Genomic DNA, 20214 nt, shown 5'->3' with positions numbered 1-20214 from the left:
ACAATCTGACATCTGAAGCACACAATTTTACAGAAAGTCTCTGTGTGCTGTAACAGTAAAATTTCCCTTCACTTGAACTAAGAGACTCGAACCCTGTTCCATCATGACAATGCCCCTGTGCAGAAAGCCCCTGAGCTCCATGAAGACATGGTGTGTTAAGGTGTTAAGGAGTGGAAGAACTGGAGTGTCCTGCACAGAGCCCTGACTCTGACTCAACCCCACTGAACACCTTTAGGATTGAACACTGAAGGAACAGTATTTTGGGATTCCACTTGCCATGACCATATTTGGATTTCCTGTCTGGAAAATCTGCCAACCATGCTGATTTGGGGAGTTAGCACACTTCCTAATCTGCACATGAGTTCACAGCGATCCAATAAATGAGCATATGATGGCAAGGATTTTGGTGTAGTGAGTTTATTATACACAACACAAGCCGACTCTTTCTTCAGAAAACTATACAGGATGTATTTTGTGCCATTTTGCATACTTTTTCAAAAAAACATTCATGAACCTCTAAAACTATGAGCAACATATTTTGATAGTGTAAATTTATCGTGTCAAGGAGTGCTTACAGTATAAAACTAGAGATTAGACCTCTCTATGCACATACTGACATCCATCCATCCATCCATCCATCCATCCATCCATCCATCTATCTATCTATCTATCTATCTATCTATCTATCTATCTATCTATCTATCTATCTATCTATCTATCGCCTGTATCATCAGAAGTACAAGTGAAGTGCAAATGCGCAAAAACTCAATCTGAGTGTCCAAAACAGTCAGTTCTGAGCGGTTCAGTTTCTTTGTTTTGCAAATATAATATATGAGAGAAATTCATGTTTTATTGAAGAGTAGCTGAAACAGCTGATATAGACATGAATGTCACACATCTGTTGTTATTTATGTAAAGATGGAAGAGAAAAAGACTGAAAAGAAGAACAGGACAGAGGACACTCTTCCACACGAGTGATATCTTCACTCGCCGCTAGATGGCAGGATTACAGTGACCCTGGCACACAGTTCTCTTACAGGCTTTGTGAGGATTCATATAGCATAATTCCCTATAACTCCACCCAGGGGTTGCTCTGGAGTTTGATCACTACTGAGGCATGGGTCCCCTGAGTATTGTCCTAAAGTATCTCGAAGATTCAAGAGAGTCTGGGCTCACACAGGAAGAAATGTTTTACAAAATCAGTACCAAAGCATTGGTGACTTTAGGAGACGTACAATATATTGCCAATATGGGTGTTTTGGGACACCCCTCTGAATGAATTTAGGAGTTGTTTTTTAGGGGTTGGGCTTGGCCACTTAGTTCCAGTGAAAGGAACTCTTAATGCTTCAGCTTCATACCAAGACATTTTAGACATTATGGATTTTATGTTCCCAACTTTGTGGGAACAGTTTGGGGATGACCCCTTCCTGTTCCAACATGACTGTACACCAGGGCACAAAGCAAGCTCCATAAAGACATGGATGACCAAGTTACATGACTGGCCTGCACAGAGTCCTGACCTCAACCTGATAGAACACCTTTGGGATGAACTGGAACTAAGGGACCAAGCCCAACCCCTGAAAAACAACACCTGAACTGGAGGGGTGTCCCAAAACTTTCAGCAATATAGTGCATGTATGTATGTAATAAACATTAATGTAAGTCAGATCAAACTAGTGACCATCTTCCAAAAAAAAAAAAAAAAAAATCAATGCTTTATACCTTGAAACAATTTATAACAACTTTACCATCTAACTGACAAAAAGCTTTCACTGATGATGATGATGAAGAAGAAGAAATCACATCGTTTATACAAAGTAGAAGGGCAAGATAAGCAAGAAGTTAACAAGCTAGTGTTAATGGATCAAATCTGTAAATGAGATCTGTATTATCCCTCTATACACCTACACCTAACCCTACTTTAATCTCAGACAGACACAAAACACACACTTAAACAACAAACGTGTCCCATTGAACTTTATTGAACAGAGGAAAAGTGTAACAGGCACTAATCTCATTCTCAAGTTTATAACCAGATTTTCTTTTTTTAAAAAATAACATTTATCTTGTTCTTTCCTAAACCTTTGGCTGTTGATGTCAATTGCGAATTGTAGCATATTACATTGCTGTAATCCATTTCGGCATCCAATACATGTAAGAAAACAAAACATATATATTTCTTTTTTTGTATACTATGTATAAAAGATATAGTTATTATTTATTGCCCATGTCACACACTGATTTATAATTACTAGATATAGACTGGAATGTGGACAAACGTACAGTATAACCGAGCAAAAATGGAGAGAGAAAAGGTTTGACATAGGCAATTACAATTAAGTTCATAAAGTTATATATTAAAAAAAAATACACAATTTCATCTGTAAATTGCATGAAAAGGTGAGAAAGGGAAAAAAACAAAACAAAACAAAACACTGCTCCTGTCGTGCATGAACCACCAGATCAGGACTGGAAGGGGAACCGTCCTCATCGTTAAAAGTCTTATCAAAAGACGAGTGACTTTACCAAGCCTGATCAGAGAGCCGAAAGTAAACCAATGACAAGAAACGGGACAGCAGCCAAGGCCGCAATACAGCTGGCAGCAGGAGCTCCCTGATCAACTTACACAACCAAGAAGAAGTGAAGCAGCAAGCGTTCCTGGTTTTTCTTTTCTTATTGCTGTCAAGAAGCAAAAGAGCATTAACAACAACAGCACCAGACATGCAGAAAGGAACCTGATTGGACGCCGAGCGCTCGCACCTGAACCCCAAGCTTGCTTCACCTTCCACTCCAGCAGGTCCTTAAAAATAAAGCTCAAGCTAGCATACAAAAATAATCATGTTGTAGCAGCACAAAAAGTGGAACGGTGTAAGACCAAAAAAAAAAAAAAAAGCTCTTTTTTTTTTTTTATTTTAGCAGCATATCTTTAGAATCTTATGACAGGAAAAAAACACAAAGAGAGAGAGAGAGAGAGAGAGAGAGAGAGAGAGAGAGAGAGAAAAGAGAGAGAGAGAGAGAGAGCTGATATAAATCTTATATGGTCTCATAAGACTACAGTAGAGCATACATATGGTAAATGTTCTGGAATGTAAATTGGTGTTTAACAGCATATTACTACACACATTTATCATCTTTTTTGTTTGCTTTTTTTCTTTTTAAATAAACATTTGCATAGAAATTTAACTGATGTTTTGAGGTGAATCAGCAAGAGTGAAATTCAAGTACAAAAAAAAAAATAATAAAATTTTTTTTTATATATAATGAGCCGTTAAGACACTGGCAAAAGATAAAAACCACTACGAAAACTACGAGATCAATTTAATATTATGCTATCTAAACCTGCATGGTGCAAATCCTTGGAAAAAAATTAAAATAAAAAGATTAAAATAAAATGTAAAAAATAAAATAAAATAATATTTTAGCACAACTTTCCGATTGCTACCTTTGGGTAATGCTTACTAGTAAACCCTGCAAGTATACCTAACACGATGGGAAACCAGCCCCAGAATAGAAAATAACTTAAAATTACCTTAAAAAAAAAAAAAAAAAAAAAAAAAAGAGATAAAAATTAATTAGAAAAAAATAGCCTCTATTTATTTCCTTGTACATGGTACTAATTCTGGAATAATGGGGAAAAAAGTGCAGTTTTTTTTTGTTTTGGTTTTTCCTTAAAATCTCTCGCAGGAAATAATCAATAACTGATGAGTTGTGTGAAGTTGATGGACTTGCTATAAGATTTCAAACCAGGATACTGTGCGACAGTCCCCATGTCCTGTTCCTTAAAGAAGCCTCTTACTCTCTGCACCGTTACTGCGATTCTGCATATTCCACCACCTCACCGACTTTCCTTTCCTTTCTCATTGTCACTCACTTCCTGTTTTCTCTCTACTCCGTTTACTTACATGAGTCTCACAGAAGCTTGACCCTTGAACCTTCCTTCGAATCTGCAGTGTTTTTATCCCCTATACTTCAATAGAAACTTGTACACTGTGCATCATTAGGGATTATTCCTTCCTGCTTCCACTATTGTACCTGCAAACTACAAACGGCTTCGGATCGATTCATCGGCCACCGTCCTGCCCTGCAGCGCTCTCAGTCCTGCCTTCACAGAGACACTGCTGTTCTGTAAGGCAGTATTAGTCTTTGGCCTGGAATAAATTTTGGCTGGAAAATTGTTTTGTGGGGATCAGCACTCGCAGCAGTGCAGCTATCCCGTTCGCTCGAAACGTGGCTAGCGTGCACGATACGCTTCTCCCTCGTGTAGTAGTCACGAATTTAATCACTGTGACACTACCTAGTATGGTGTAACACCTTCATAATAATAGCAAATATAATAGTAATAAAACGAATAATAATTGCAATTTTAGTTTTTCAAGTATACATGTACATAAGCATAAATTCTCCTTTATTATTCTCTTTTACAAAAAAAAAAAATCATTAATTTCTAAAATATTGCTTTCATACATATTTCCTGTACTTCTCATACTACTTTAAACTCTGTGCTGTTTATATAAATATATTATAGATTTATAAGTTATATGGATAAAATTATTAGCTATAATTATTAAAATAGATAAGTATAATTGCTTCTTTTTTCTCCCCCCAGATCAACGAATTCTGCTGGTTACGAGGGTGAAAAGGCATCATAAATTGACGTCGCGCACGTCTGTCGGTGTGTAGGACTGGCTCTGAGGCTCCACCTCTTTTTTGTTGGCCCCGCCCTCCGGATGCTTGTGCTGCTGGCTTTCTCGGAGGTTGTGAGCCAGCAGTTGCTCGATCTTTTCCTGACACGACTTCAGACAATCCTGAAAGGGGGAAAGAGGGGAACGGTGTGTTAAAAACAGGTACATACAAATCTCCATGGCTTTCTCAGACACGTGTTTAATATCTCTTGAGCTGCGTTCCATATGACTTACTACACACTATGCACTCTAGGCTCTAGTGTCTGTTAGAAGGGTGATATTGTCTATTTTACTACGGCACATAATGTGCCACTAGCTTTAGCAGAATACTGGTTAAAAGTGTAAACTAATGTAAAAGACATGTGTAAGATGTTTTGTCCACCGGAGTGTCGTCGGCCATCTTGAACACTTTTTTTTTCCCCAGCCAGCGTCAGCGCCTGGTATCCCCGCCCCTCTTCTATGACGTAAACAAGCTGTGAGTGTTGAGAGCGTGAAGTGTCCAACATTCCACATTTGTTCTTCGGTTGAAAAAGTGCATCATTTGCAGCAATGGGTTCTTGAAGTGCACTTCTTCTTCTTCTTCTTGGAGTCTTAGTGAACACACCACTCACACTGCTTATACTAAAGTATGTGATTTGTGGCATTCCTTTTGGTCTGTTCTCCCTCTAGTTCTTTCTGTCATGATCAGGAGCATTTATGTACTCCCGACTGCACTGTACCTGAGCCTGCGCTGTGCTTTGATCCTGGGTCATGATCACATTCTTTAAAGCTTGAGGTCAGGTTTCAGCAAGTTTGTTGGTTCCAAGCTGAAACCTTGTGGCTCTTTTCAAAGCTAAAGGTACAATAATGTTCAGTTTCTTTATAAGGTAACACAACATGGGAAAAAATGAGGCATGGAAGGATGTGTGTGTGTGTTTCGGTTGAAGAGCGGTGAGCCATAAGCCTTAGCCATGAGAAGTGGAGGCCTATGTCTGGCCACAAGAATGCCGGCGCACACATTCCTCCATCGCTGCACTCACACACACACACACACACACACACAGACACACATACACACACACACAAATGACGACCGATGCAGACACACACCGAGAAGCAAGCAATTTACCTCCGAGCCCACACGCACACAGACACATGCACACATCGCTTTACAGCCGCCAACTTAGAGCCGCAGCCAAACCCTACAGGCTCTCATCATGAAATGTAAATAGCTTCAATATGCAACTAGTGGAAACACCAACAGTCACCAAACATCACACAAACATCAGAGCTGTATTTCAGAACGCTCGAGGAGTTCTCTGGAATGGCAGAACTTAAATCACTGCAAAGACTCGGGCTTATTTGGTTCAGAGCCTGAGATCAAGTGAAGAAATCAGACGAAGCCAGAACATGAACTTTGTTCAGTTTTAGAATAAAGGTCAGTATGGATCTCTGAAAAAGGCTAACCACATTTGTCATCCTTGTCTATTATTTTTCTTTAAGTCTACTGAATAATACTTTAATTTACTGAAAGCTTTTAACTGGAGGCCAAACATGGAACTTGTGCCCGTTTTGTTGTGCCATGTCACTCCACAGTGTTGGTTTAATGCCTCATATGAATACAGACAATCACGAAAAAATACAAATTCTTAAAGCCCCAAGTATTTCGGATTTTTCCTAGCCTACTAGGGGCAATATATTAAAAAAAAAAAAAAGTTCCCAAAAACAGTTAGTCCACACAAATTGTAAACCCAATGCCACTCTCTGAGATGCCCCAAGTGCTTGTTCATAAGCATAAAGCTTGAAGGTGTTTATCTTCAACCACGAAAATTCTGTGGGAAAAACATCTCACACTGACCATTAAGAATTAAGAGACAAATGAAAGCTCATCCCAGGCCATGTGACTGTGTGAAGAATTATTCTCCTTTATAAGACTAAGATAGTAAACTTCATTTAATATCCAGCAAAAGGCTGTGTCTGGCTGTAACAATGAACATACTGGCTGGGACAGGATGTGTGTGTGAGACACTTACTACTTCAATATGGGTGATTTTGGCCAGCAGTTCAGTCACGCTCTCCCCCCAAACACTGCTCTCCATGCAGCTGATCTGGAGTCCACACACCGCAGCGCCGATGCTCCCTGCGGCGACCATGGAGGGAGGATACATCGCAAAGCTGTGATCTGAAAAGAGAGTCATCAGAGAACATGAAACAGAGCACGCAAGGCAAGCAAACCTTCCACCTGTGAATCGACAAAGCTCCCTGCAGACAAACAACCAGGCTAATAACCTCTAGTCTGCGAGATACGAGAGGGCAGGGGTGGGAGAGACGGCTTGAGGAGACTTGATCGCTCTCCAGCGTTTCTCACATCTGCTCTGAATTCGGCTGAGAACCTCAACCTGACTCGTACATCTCTGCATCATGCCTTTTTCCTCAAAGATGCAGCTGTGATTAGAAAAACAGAAAGTAGAGCCTTCGTCCTTCCTCCTCCACCCTCGCACATATTTGAAGGGTTTTCTTTCCGTCATCTGTTCAGCTTTACACACAGACAGACGAAACCCCCCCAAAAAACTGAACTCAAACACTATCTACATGACTATCCTTAACCTTAACTCGGTGAAGTCGGGTATCGAGTTACAAATCAGCGTTTCTTTTCTCAGAGGCTGTGGAGGATGTGACAGACAGGCTTGGATAAACACGCAGAGAGTAAGCCAGCTGTGCCGTGGGCTGCGTCTCATGCCATGAGAACTACATATCCAAACACGAAAAGAAAACCCCAAACATTTACATTTACTCCCAAAAGCAGTGGCGCGGCTCTTTGCTGTGGCCGTCTTTCGCTGGGTTTATAGGTTTTATGAATAGACGCGGGCCTGCAGGAACACACCCAAAGCAGGAAACTATTCCCACTGACACAAAAATAAGATAAGACCTCCAGAAAAAGACAGACTTCCCTACTCGTCTTAGACGGGCTGTATGAAGACGAGCGACCCTCACTTTTCTGCTGCCATATTAGGGAAAAAAATATTTTCAAGCCTTTAGAGTTACTGCATAGATGCAGGGCTAGCCAAGCTGTACAATCTTTTTTGCTTCTCTTCAGCAACACAGACACTATATACATTGGGAAGTTAAAGCCCCTATCAATAATTTCCCAATTTATAGATCAAGCAGTTTTAGATCTCAGGAGCAGTCCACAGACTGGAAGCTGATGCTCACAAAGTGGGAGATAAGAAACATAAATGATGCACTGTTTCTCCTCAACAAACAAATCTGTTTATTCAGACAAATTCCTTGCTCTGTTCTGCTGCAGCCAGTATTTCCACCACCCCCTAAACTTCTGGCCTGTTAATGTTACACTCCAAATAATAATACTAATAATAATGATTCTAATATAACTCTGATGTGTTGAGATGGCATTAGTGAGCAGTTTTAGTTTTAGTGTGGAAAATAAAGGGACCTGCTTCTGCAAAGAGAACTGAAGCTGATGGCTAAAAGTATTAAAGAAGCCTATACTCTCTATACATCGGGCTACTAGTCGGCTGGTTCAAAGTGACCGGCAACAGCAGCAGCGTGAATAATAGTCTAATTCTTAATGGTGAAATGTAACGTCGGGACACTGATGACTTATGTGACGATGTCCGTTAAATCAGAAATCAATTAATAAAGCGTCTACTGCAACTGCACTGTCTGAACACTAGAGGCCCCAAATCCCATAGAGTTAAGATATATAGATGCTGTCTGGTCCCATGACTGCATTCGTTCATGTAGAGCCTCCAGCATTAAGCAGCTACGCTTGTGAAGTGACCTTGATTACAGTGACTGAAATGCATTATAGGTTATAAGGTTACACAACCACATTATAACCAATAAAAAGAGCTCTTCAGTAGCTTTTAAATGACACGGAGGTCGGGAGATGAAATACAGAAGCCGAGCATTTTAGCCTACTTTGGAGCTCTATTTCTGTCTGAAACATCGCTTCAGATGCTGCTACAGAGATCACTATGTTTCAATAGAATCACCCACATCAAGTTTTTGTAAGAATTTAGAAATGTATTTATTTATTTTTACATCTTGGTAAACCTTTAGTACAATTTATTTACAACATACAACATCTGTTTGTAGCAAGTTTTGATTTTTTAGCTTCATACAAATAAAAATCCAAACTGTTCTGCATTGCATGATTCTGAATTAAGTCTTTTCAGTCATCATTTTCTTTCACTTAAATATGGTAAAGGACAGGCAGAAATGACTCTCGGTTGTACGGAGTCAGAAAATGAACTTTAAATAGAACCCCAAAGTGCTTCATCCATCATAAACACCCAGATAACTCTCAACTGGTAATGCAATCACTATGTTGAAGCATGGTGGTGGGAGCATCATATTTTGGGGTGCTTCTCGGCATCAGGATCAGAACTGATGAATGGAGCCAAATACAGATTGCTCTGAGTGCAGCTTGTAAATATTGTTTAAAATATTCCTGAATCAAACTGTATCTTGAAGTGAATCATGACTGGAGTGCATCATTACACCCACACCAATCACCGCCTCAGCATTAATCTCATACAAACTGTATTTATTATTTAACTTTTCTTCATGTCTTATTTGTATATTTTAATCTTCTTCTAAAAGCTGATGGTGCAAACAGAACCAAGAAACTCCTGCCACATCAGTGACTTGTGTATAATCAATAACCCCAGGTCCCTACAGAGCACAAGTCTGAATACGGATCATGTTTTAACTTCATTCTGCATCCAGAGTTGGCAAATAATCATATTAGGTATGATTGGTTTAGAATATGACATGCGGGGAATGGTGGAGCTTCATGAAAGTCTGAATTTAGAGACTGATTTGTCGCACATTCTAAACCAGAAGCAGTAACTGCACCACTCCTGCACTGTTGTTGTGTCATAAACAGCAACTGCAGCCCTGGTTGTGAGCCCTGGATTGTGTTAGTGTTGCATACACTGGCTGTCTGTCTTTAGAGTGACACGTGTGAGCGTAAACAACCGGTACAATATCCGGCAAGATTCCATGACCTGATTTTTTGGCTGCACATGTTGACTGTTTACCAAAAAAAAAAAAAAAAAAAACCCAACCCAGTAAATTACATAAATCTACCATATGACCAAATGAAGTGCTATTCTCAGAATTGATGAATGTCTTGTGTCTGTGTATTTATACTTGTAGTACCTGTGGCACAAAGGGCAATGAAAGTCTGTGCATGTTTTCGAATCAGCGTCACTCTGTCCTTAGGTAAGGAGAGCTTGAGCAGGATGTGCTCTATGAAGTCGTGAGGTGTAACAGCTGCCAGGTTCCACTTCAATTTTCCCAGAACTACCAGTTCCCATTCCTAGAAAAGAGAGATGACAGGAAGACAGATATATATATATATATAAATATATATATTTTTTAATTTAAAATGGATTAAATTAACATTTTGGGACATTAATCCACAGACAAAAATACTGATAATCCATTTTTAGACATGCATTTTTGCAAATTTATTGAAAAGAAAAACCTGATTTTGTCACTTTAGGGATTTAGCCAAGACCCTTGGCTGAAGGCGTCTGAAACTGAGCTCAGGAGCATCCTGTTTGCTTTCATTAACTTGAAACGACTCTGGACCTTAATTATAGTCCGCCTCTGGCAAATTGAATTGACTATACTTAATTTACAAAGGCACACACCTTTGAGTATAAGATCCCACAATTTACTGTGCAGGTCAAACCAAAGACCAGGTGATGAAGTCCAAGGACCTCGGCATAAGATCTGGGCAAAGGCATGAAACTATTTCTAAATGGTTGAAGTTTGGAACAATCAGGACTCTTTCTCTCTCTCTTAACAAACCTGGTCAAGTCCCTGACCACTCAGTTACTAAGTACCCAAAGGCTACTCTAACGGAGCTTCAGAAATCCTGCACAGAACCTGCCAGAACAACTAACTCAGACATACTCCTTTAATCAAGGCTTTATGGTAGTGTGGCTGTACAGAGTGAAAAGTAGAGGACTCCAAGAGCTTTGAGATAAAGATTTGGTGAAGCATGGTGGTGGCAGCATTGTACTACAGGATACTTTTCAGCATCAGGGTCAGAATGGACAGATGGATAAATGGAGCCACAACACAATAGAGTCCACACTGGGACAGAGGTTTACCTTTCAGCAAAAACACAAAACATACAGCCAATACTGCTGGAGTGGCTCTGGACAAGCCTCACACTATCCTTGAGCCCAGACCTGAACTTTATAGAACGTCTCTGGAGACACTAATGGTAGAGGAATAACGGGAGAAACCTGAATGAAGGTGTCCAAAGTTTAAAGAATCTTAAGAAGGACTCGATTTGGATTAGAGTGAGTGGATTCATGGCCAAGAACGTCACTCTAAATAAAATCTACAGTACTATAATGTGTGTACAACTGAAGAGGTTTGAATACTTTCTGAACATTCTTTATAATAAAGTTTGCAAATCGAATTAGTTGTTCACTTCTTTTGCTCGCTGTGCAGTCAGAACTTTCACTAGGTTTGGGTTTTTTGCCAGTGCCACAGTGGACGATGCCGCAGCAGGGAACAGACTGAAACATGCTGGGAAGATGATGGTCATACACGACAAAAATCTAATGTGAACGGGGACCACTCTGACCATGAGAAAACAAGCTTATTTTTATTTCAAATAGTCGTTTGGACGTGTCACCGTTGTGCTCTGGGGCAAAATGGACTTAAATAGCTCAAACTGAATAAGGTCATAATCTTAGATAAGTCAATCAGTTTTTTATTATTATTAAATACTATGCAAGCCATTTTTTATGCATGGAACTGCATTATAAATAAAGAGCAGCACATTTTAAGTGACCCCATGTGAGGTCAGGGCAGAACTGAGAGGTTGAAAGTTTCCATTCCGTAACCAATCAACTTCTGAAACTTTAACACAGGCAAACGATGAAGTCAGGACAACAAGCGGTGCAAACCACCTCGTTCTAATAATGGCTAAACTAAAAGCTAGCTCTCCTTCCTCTTGTAACAAACACACTTCCTTCCTACAGGCAGACTTCTGAGAAATCCTCCACAGCTGATATACATGACGGAAACACACCAAGCGTGGCAAAGCAGCAGCTTCTGCTTTTTCTATTTGTTAAGTAGTTTACTGAGGAAGTGCCACCGGCCACAAAGGAAGGCAGCCGATGGCCGGTTAGTCATCTCAAACATATAAATGTGTGCATCAGTATCAGCATTGGGGAGGATATGTTTGTAAAAACCACTTCTGAATGTGTTCTAGACTCATGGTGCTACTGAAATATATGCTTGGGCATGCTATTCTTGGATGGCGTACAGTCTGTGAATCTATGATTAGCAAAGATCGATCTGATTAACAAGGGCTTTCACATCGCTATAGCAAGCAACAAGAGTGCATGTTGTGTAATGGGGCACTAGACAGAATTTGGATCCAGTGATTACGAGCTGAACTACACTGAACTTTGGAATCTTTGTTTATTCCTTGACACCATCTCTCATCTGTGCCCAGATACATGAAGCCCTGCTTCCGCAATCGGAGTGGTTTATCTATGATCAAGAACACTTGACCAAGTACACTATATTGCCAAAAGTATTCGCTCACCTGCCTTGACTCGCATATGAACTTAAGTGACATCCCATTCCTAATCCACAGGGTTCAATATGATGTCGGTCCACCCGTTGCAGCTATAACAGCTTCAACTCTTCTGGGAAGGCTGTCCACAAGGTTTAGGAGTGTGTTTATGGGAATTTTTGACCATTCTTCCAGAAGCGCATTTGTGAGGTCACACACTGATGTTAGATGAGAAGGCCTGGCTCTCAGTCTCCGCTCTAATTCATCCCAAAGGTGTTCTATCGGGTTGAGGTCAGGACTCTGTGCAGGCCAGTCAAGTTCATCCACACCAGACTCTGTCATCCATGTCTTTATGGACCTTGCTTTGTGCACTGGTGCACAGTCATGTTGGAAGAGGAAGGGGCCAGCTCCAAACTGTTCCCACAAAGTTGGGAGCATGGAATTGTCCAAAATGTCTTGGTATGCTGAAGCATTCAGAGTTCCTTTCACTGGAACTAAGGGGCCAAGCCCAGCTCCTGAAAAACAACCCCACACCATAATCCCCCCTCCACCAAACTTTACACTTGGCACAATGCAGTCAGACAAGTACCGTTCTCCTGGCAACCGCCAAACCCAGACTCGTCCATCAGATTGCCAGATGGAGAAGCACGATTCGTCACTCCAGAGAACGCGTCTCCACTGCTCTAGAGTCCAGTGGCGGCGTGCTTTACACCACTGCATCCGACGCTTTGCATTGCACTTGGTGATGTATGGCTTGGATGCAGCTGCTCGGCCATGGAAACCCATTCCATGAAGCTCTCTGCGCACTGTTCTTGAGCTAATCTGAAGGCCACATGAAGTTTGGAGGTCTGTAGCGATTGACTCTGCAGAAAGTTGGCGACCTCTTTGCACTATGCGCCTCAGCATCCGCTGACCCCGCTCCGTCAGTTTACGTGGCCTACCACTTCGTGGCTGAGTTGCTGTCGTTCCCAAACACTTCCACATTCTTATAATACAGCTGACAGTTGACTGTGGAATATTTAGGAGCGAGGAAATTTCACGACTGGATTTGTTGCACAGGTGGCATCCTATCACAGTTCCACGCTGGAATTCACTGAGCTCCTGAGAGCGACCCATTCTTTCACAAATGTTTGTAAAAACAGTCTGCATGCCTAGGTGCTTGATTTTATACACCTGTGGCCATGGAAGTGATTGGAACACCTGATTCTGATTATTTGGATGGGTGAGCGAATACTTTTGGCAATATAGTGTATGACCAAGTTAGGTATAAAGATGCACAACACAAGCAGACCTGCTGAGTAAGGGTATAGGGGATGTGGGAGCTTAGTAGCTAAGGCGTTGGATTACCGATGGGGAAGGATGCGAGTTCGAATCCCAGGTCCACCAAGCTGCCACTGCTGGGCCCCTGAGCAAGGCCCTTGACCCTCATTAACTCAATTGTATAAAATGAGATGATAATGTAAGTCGCTCTGGATGAGGGCGTATGTGCGTATGAGGGCGTATGCATAACATGATGCATGATGTCATTTGGAAATGTCAACTAGCATCACGGAAATGACATCCAATGCAGTTCCACTGTTTGAACACTAGAGGTCTCGATCTTTACGCCCCATCGGGTTAAATAGCATAGCCGACACTCACACTTTCGTGGAAAGGGAGTTACCGGGAGTTATCAGTTCTTGTAAAACTCCAGACCAAAACAAATGACTTTCAATAAAATTTGCATATGGGGTTAAAGAAACATGTTATAACCGTTAAACAGGGATCTTCAGCACCTTACAAACAACACCAACACCACAGGGCTGCAGTCTACAGCCCCAGAGATCCAGGTTGGCCATTTTAGCTGACTTTGGAGCTCTATTTCTTATAGAGAAATATATATTTCTTATACCTGTGCTTGGAGCAATTTTTATGTAGTTAGTGCAATAGAGGAAAAAGCACATGGTTTTGTATTGCTCATGACAAGTTGGTTAAAAATGTTCTGAGAATGGAATTGAATCAAATCCAAGTCAATATCGTGCCTTGAATCGAATCGTAACTGGAGTGTAGCTTTACAATCCTACGAGTTATTGATTTGTTGATGCTAGAGTTGGTCAGAATGTCTATGAAGAAATCAGATATCGAAGGTCATCCCCTCCCTCCACAACCAGCACCTTCATTTCAGCAATCAAGAGCACCCGGTGCAGCCAGATAATCAGACTGTGCTTCAGAAAACAAGCTTAAGACACATGGTAAAGGCATAGAAAGTACTGGCACTGCTTTTCCCAGATGGAGTTAGCTATTCATGGTGAAAAGGATGATGCGTAATGAGCCATGTTGGTCCTGGATAGTTATACAAAGTCAATCTGCATAAAGCTTTCACCTGTTTGACTAGCTGGCTTTTTCCCCATAACAAATCAAGAAGATTTTTCCCCATTACAAAAAAAAGGACAGTGATGGCACTTGTGAACATCCTTATTAAACATTATGAGCCGGATTTTGTGTAATAACATGCTGACAACATCCTAACCACCACCGGTTCTGGGGCAGAGCTTTGTGTGGAGGAGGAGGCAAGCTAAATAAATAAATAAATAATAAAGCAAAATCATATTCAGGTCCACCCATTTCTTCTTTAGAAACCTTCTCTTGCCCAATAAAATTACACAATGCATATTTAAGAGATCACAGGGAACTTGTCAACCCTGCATGTAGCTAGAAATCTTTTGTATGCATGCTTGGTAACATGCTAGCATGTGGTCATGTGGCTGTATAAGTGAATTGTAGCTACATAAATACAGAGCTTTACTCTTTATCTTTTCCACTTTTTCCCCACAGAGCAGTAGCTGAATCCAAGTGCAGAGTTCAATAAATTGCAGGGAAAGAAAAAAACAATTGATATTACAAAGCCAGGTAGAAGTCAAAGGTGGGGAAAACCCCAGAAATCCAGAGGATGGCAAGACTTGGTAAAAGGTGATCTGAACACTGGGGGTTCTAAATTCCCATCTAATTTCCACAGTATGACCAAGACTTGTAGCTGCAAACTACCTGTAATTGTGATACAAAGATTATTTAAACATATTCAAAGACTCTGGGTCATTACTTGGTAGAACCACCTTACATAAAATAAATACATCTAGAAGACTGGACTGTGATGTTTTAACCCAATCAACTCAGCAAAACTGCTCACGCTGTGTTATCAGATGGAGACAGCTCCTGAACAGCAATTTTCAACTCTTGCTACAGATTCTTCACTGGAAGAATTCTTCGTCTGGGCTTTGACTGGGTCAGTCTAAGTGTGTTTTCACACATGGCTCAGTTTGCAGAGTGTCAGAACCTGGTGCATTTTATTTCCTTGAATCGGTTTGTTAAGACATGTATGAACACAGCAATCGTGCCTGGATCTGCGCAGTTTGTTTGTGGTGGGAAAGCAACCAGATCCAATGGACAATCGAACCAACCTGTACAGCAATGCATGATGGGAACTGCTAATAGTGTGCAACATGAATCGCGGGTAAACAAATCACGCTTCTTCAGTCTAAAATGTTGCGTAACGGCTCCTCTCTCAAACAGGTGAATTGAAAGAGTGTTGTCCGGATGAAATCTAAATTCCTGGTCAGAATCGATCATTTATAACAACTACAGCTGAACAGAAAGCCTGAATAACTCACAGAGCTGCTGACTATCCAGCCTGAGCTGGGAACAGGTGAAATCTGACCAATGAGAAGGACAGTTTACTCACTTGTGATTTGCCTAGCACTGGAAAATCCCCTGTTTCAGAATGTTTTGCACAGGCTTTCTTCTGGGACTTCCTAGTTTTTGGTTCTTTCCATTTTTCTCACCTCCCTAATCAGTTACCTGCTAATAAAGAACAACATGATGCTTCACCTGAACTTACACACATTTTCCCAGACTCACCAGATTCCACTCACTACATGAGCTCACAGGGTTCTCGCACTCTGTTACACATAAAACCGCAGTAACACGCTTTCATAAGGCGTGAAGAACGACCAAGCCGAAGAGGAAATGAAACAATAGAGAAAAGAGCTTTTTCGATTTTGGCAGAAAGATGGGACTGACTGAGTCAGCCTCTCACATTTCCACTGCTCCACTTCACCCACGCACCCTACAGACACTGCGCTGCCTTATGCATCTTGACGTCTCTGCAAAAGACACTCAGCGCCTTTTCTGTTTCCACTGACACATCTGCTGCTTTCCTGTCGTCAAGCTCGGCTTGAGAGAAAGTTAGAGCCGCTATATGCAAAAATATAACAGTGAATCAAGCAAACAGGCTTCACTGGACTGATTCTACCAAGCCAGCAGATACGGTTTAATCCAGACATGATGACTAGCGTAGTCATTTCCTGCTGAGAATTTAAGATGATTTAGCAAGTGCTTTAATTAAGGGTGAAGTGTTGCTCACAGTGTCATCCTGGTCCATGTATTTCAACATGAAACATGCTTTATGATTATGTTAAATAAGGTCTATTGTTATAACGCACGCAACCTGTCATTTTCCCATTACATCTCTGCGTTTGTGGTCTGCTCTCGTTTACGGACACAATACTTTGGTTTTGCGCAGTTCCAACAAAATCACAAGTTTTTTCAGTTCACTTTCTCACTGCAGTCTCTGTTCAACTGAAAGAGCTTGTGGTGAAACTGAAGACCACACATAGCTTCAACAGTAGTATTCAATCCCTCCATGATTTCACAAAAGCTTTTTTTTGTGTGATTGTTGTGGCTAAAACAAAAAATGCTTTTGCTTTTTGAGAATTTGAAGAAAAACTACTCGATTGGTGAAACTGCAAGCAGAGGGTTTTCTGTTAAGACACATATGTAATGAGTTTCTATGAGAGCTGTGGTCATGAGCCACTCACGTGAATAAGAGAGAGGCTGAATGTATGGCGTAATGGTGTCACGTGATGCATCTCGACCCAAATCTACGGATAATTTGATACAACTGATTGATTCTGCGTTCACTTCGGCGATCGCAAAATTGTGACTTTCAGGAAGACACCTTCGAACTTTCAGGAAGAGACCTTCATTCAGATCCGTATAGCTGAAATCCTTCATTCTTGTGCCTTAGTGACAAAGCACTAAAATGATCAACATTACATAAAGAAAACGTGCCATAAAATGTAATAATACTCAGTGAGGTGTCAAGCATTGGAACATCCAGGAATGGGGTGCCATTACTTTTGCCATCTTTACACATTTTCTTAGCGGATGATGTTAAATGACAGCGGAAGAGTAAATATTAATAAGGTCAGAGAGGGAAGAGGATACACACACACACACACTCCCAAAAAAAAAATAAAACTAGCAGGCAAGCCTAGTTTTGTCAGACCACATTCCTTTGCCTGGACGTTCAATAAGTTGTTCACATCGCCATAGCAACGGCAGCAAAACAGCGCATGGTATTCGAATAACATCTTTTAATAGGTAGAGCGAGGACCTGTGAAACGAGCACATAAAACGCTATCGCAAGAGGCTTTTATGGACATGAGTACTTTTACTTGTGGACAAGGCTTTACATACACTGGAGGCTGATTGTACACCCAGGTGCATCATGGGAACAGTGTGTCTCGATTCATCTCACTACACCAGCACAACCGTGGAGTCGGGAACATGTTTAGTGAATATTTTTTTGTGAATTTTCATAAATGAGGTCCAGAGATGTTAAGTAGGTCTGGTTTTATATATAACGTCTTGCACAGAACCGCTGGCTCTATATTAGGTCTGTGGGATGTGATGTGTATGGTAAAACCTTATAAAATGCCTATTGAGTCAGATTTTTCCATATCATCTATATCGACAATATCACGAAAGCTAGTATAAGTGGTGAGCTGTGACAAAAACAAGCATGGAGGAGCAGGAAACTCATCAGATGAGGAACTTGTCCCTACAAAGCGTGGACATGGTTCGAGACTCCGCCCACAAAGCAGCCATTTGTTAAGTATGCTGCAGAGCAGGCATGAATAAACAGCAGTGATCCATTTTAGATAACACTTTCTATACTTGGATATAGGATTTAATCCATATATTGTCCCAGCTCGACAATACAGTGGAAAAGAGACTAGAGACAAAAACACCTCAGATTATGATCATGATCATGTCAGTCCCTCAGGGATTTCACTGCTTTGTGATTGCAGACATGAACGCAAAATCAAGCAAATGCAGCAATATCCGAAGGAGCCACACCCACAAACCTCCATCAAAATCAAGCATTTTTGGTCACAACACTCTGAAGTCCTGGAGGGACTGACAAGTCTATAACTTCAACACCAGGTCTTACCAGCAGCTCTTGTGACGTGATGGAGTTGTCCGTGTAAAGACAGAGTTTTTTAGCGGAGATGGGTCGGTACGATTTCAGTTTGGACGCCAGGAAAAGGCAGGCGGCAGCCAGAAGCTGCAAACACGACTTTTTAGTTTGCACGAGAGAGAGAAATCGGTCCAGGTAATTGACAGCCAGAGGGAAAACTTCTTCCTCACATTCCTCTACTTCACAAACCTGCGGAAACAAGGAACACAGTGTCTGTCAAAAACAAACCCGAACGCTCATTCATTTCCACTAATTATGTGCGAGGGCTTCGAGAAAATCCTCTACAATGGAAGCATAAATAGCCCTCTGCTGATCTGCCAAGTGGTCATGTTGAATGTTGTTCTTGAAAGAGGAAAACAACTTCTCACTGAAGACAATTCATTTATTTATGACTCAGCATAGGAAGTTATGGAGTCGCACAAGACCGCAAGAGCTGCACACCGCCCACACTGTCGAGCTGCTTCGGCGATTCGTCAAGTCGAAAAGGATTTTAAAGAAGAAAAAAAATTGCAGACTAATGTTACACCAGTGGCTGGGAAAAAGCTAGAGGTGTAGCTTTTTTCTTCTTCTTTAAATGTAGTCAACAAAAGCCTACTCTACACACTTTAGCTGCCTCATATGGACTTAACTGGGATATAAGCGTAACTTCTGTATATATCACTTCTGTTCAGCTTTAAGTATTTATAAAAGAGATTCAATGGCAATACATTTCATACTAAAAAGGCACAGCTCTAAATATTAGCTCTTTCACAATAATGTGTGTACTACATGTAAAACTTTTCAAGCGCTCTCCTCTAGTCCTGTCAATCTTCTCTAAGCCCCGCCCCCTATGAACTTTAGTGGCTTGTAGATTGTCTATGACATTAAGAACAAGAGATTTAATGGCAGAACTTATGATATAGTTCACACCGTCTAACATATCCTCCACGTTGTGTTTCTACAAAATAAAGAAATAAAACTAAACAAGTATTGCACGTTTAAAGACTTTCAGGATGGTCTCTCATGCATGTCCCTGTTAGTTTTCAGAGCACCATTTTGTGAGTATTTATATCAAAAGGGCGGAAAACACTCTCTCTCACACACACACACACACACACGAGCGCGCGCACCAACCTCCAACATCCAAGTGGCGACAATCTTCCTCATGCAGGGCTGCACTTCTTTCTGCACGTTCTGGAAATAAGTAGCTTGTGGTAGAAAAGAGTCCTCGACTGTCAGGAGACTCTGCAGCACTCTGTCGTTGCTGTAAATGTTGGGGTCCAGCTGACCCTTGACGACGCCTTCGTTGCACAACAAATTCATGTTTAGTTCACCCACGTATCAAAGTGACTGCGGCAGGGGACGAGGAGAAAGAAGAAGAAGATGAAGAGAGAAAGAGACACTTTAAAAACAAGCATCAGGGTCGCCACAGGACTGTGCAGCCTTGGTCCTTCTCTAACCTCATCACCACCTTCTCCCTCTCTGGGCCTTTCCCTTTCGGTACCAGCGCTGTGGCGCGCGCGCATCAAGCCTAAGCGACGGAGTGGACCAGCACCGCACAGCCACGCACGCGCACACACACGAGTTCCCCACCACAGTGGGCCATCACTTGCATGGAGGAACTCTTAACTAACTTCACGACCACCCAGTAGGCGAGGCTGTTCTGCCCCTCCTTCCTTCCTTCTCTTCTCCTCTCAAAT

General features: G+C 41.4%; 1 protein-coding gene across 1 annotated transcript; it reads right to left on the bottom strand.

Moving 5' to 3' along the window:
• Nucleotides 1-1946: 1946 nt before the first annotated feature.
• ccnd2b (cyclin D2, b) lies at nucleotides 1947-20214 on the bottom strand. Its single transcript, XM_058417443.1, has 5 exons — nucleotides 19649-20214; nucleotides 18509-18724; nucleotides 9849-10008; nucleotides 6695-6843; nucleotides 1947-4805 (listed from the first exon to the last, which is right to left on the bottom strand). Exons 1-5 carry the CDS (start codon nucleotides 19835-19837, stop codon nucleotides 4644-4646), a joined length of 876 nt encoding a protein of 291 aa, XP_058273426.1. The 5' UTR covers nucleotides 19838-20214; the 3' UTR covers nucleotides 1947-4643.

Source organism: Hemibagrus wyckioides, linkage group LG19 (assembly GCF_019097595.1).
Source record: "Hemibagrus wyckioides isolate EC202008001 linkage group LG19, SWU_Hwy_1.0, whole genome shotgun sequence".
Classification (NCBI taxonomy): domain Eukaryota; kingdom Metazoa; phylum Chordata; class Actinopteri; order Siluriformes; family Bagridae; genus Hemibagrus; species Hemibagrus wyckioides.
Note: the sequence above shows the minus strand (reverse complement) of the source record. Positions and strands in the feature narration are given on the sequence as shown.

Bases quoted from the DNA above. Each gene is read 5' to 3' on its own strand.
- ccnd2b (XM_058417443.1), bottom strand. From the start codon at position 19,837: ATGAATTTGTTGTGCAACGAAGGCGTCGTCAAGGGTCAGCTGGACCCC. The intron at 18,725-19,648 runs GTTGGTGCGCGC...TTGTTTCCGCAG, and splicing joins TCGCCACTTGGATGTTGGAG to GTTTGTGAAGTAGAGGAATG. The intron at 4,806-6,694 runs GTAAGTGTCTCA...TCCCCCTTTCAG, and splicing joins AAATCACCCATATTGAAGTA to GATTGTCTGAAGTCGTGTCA.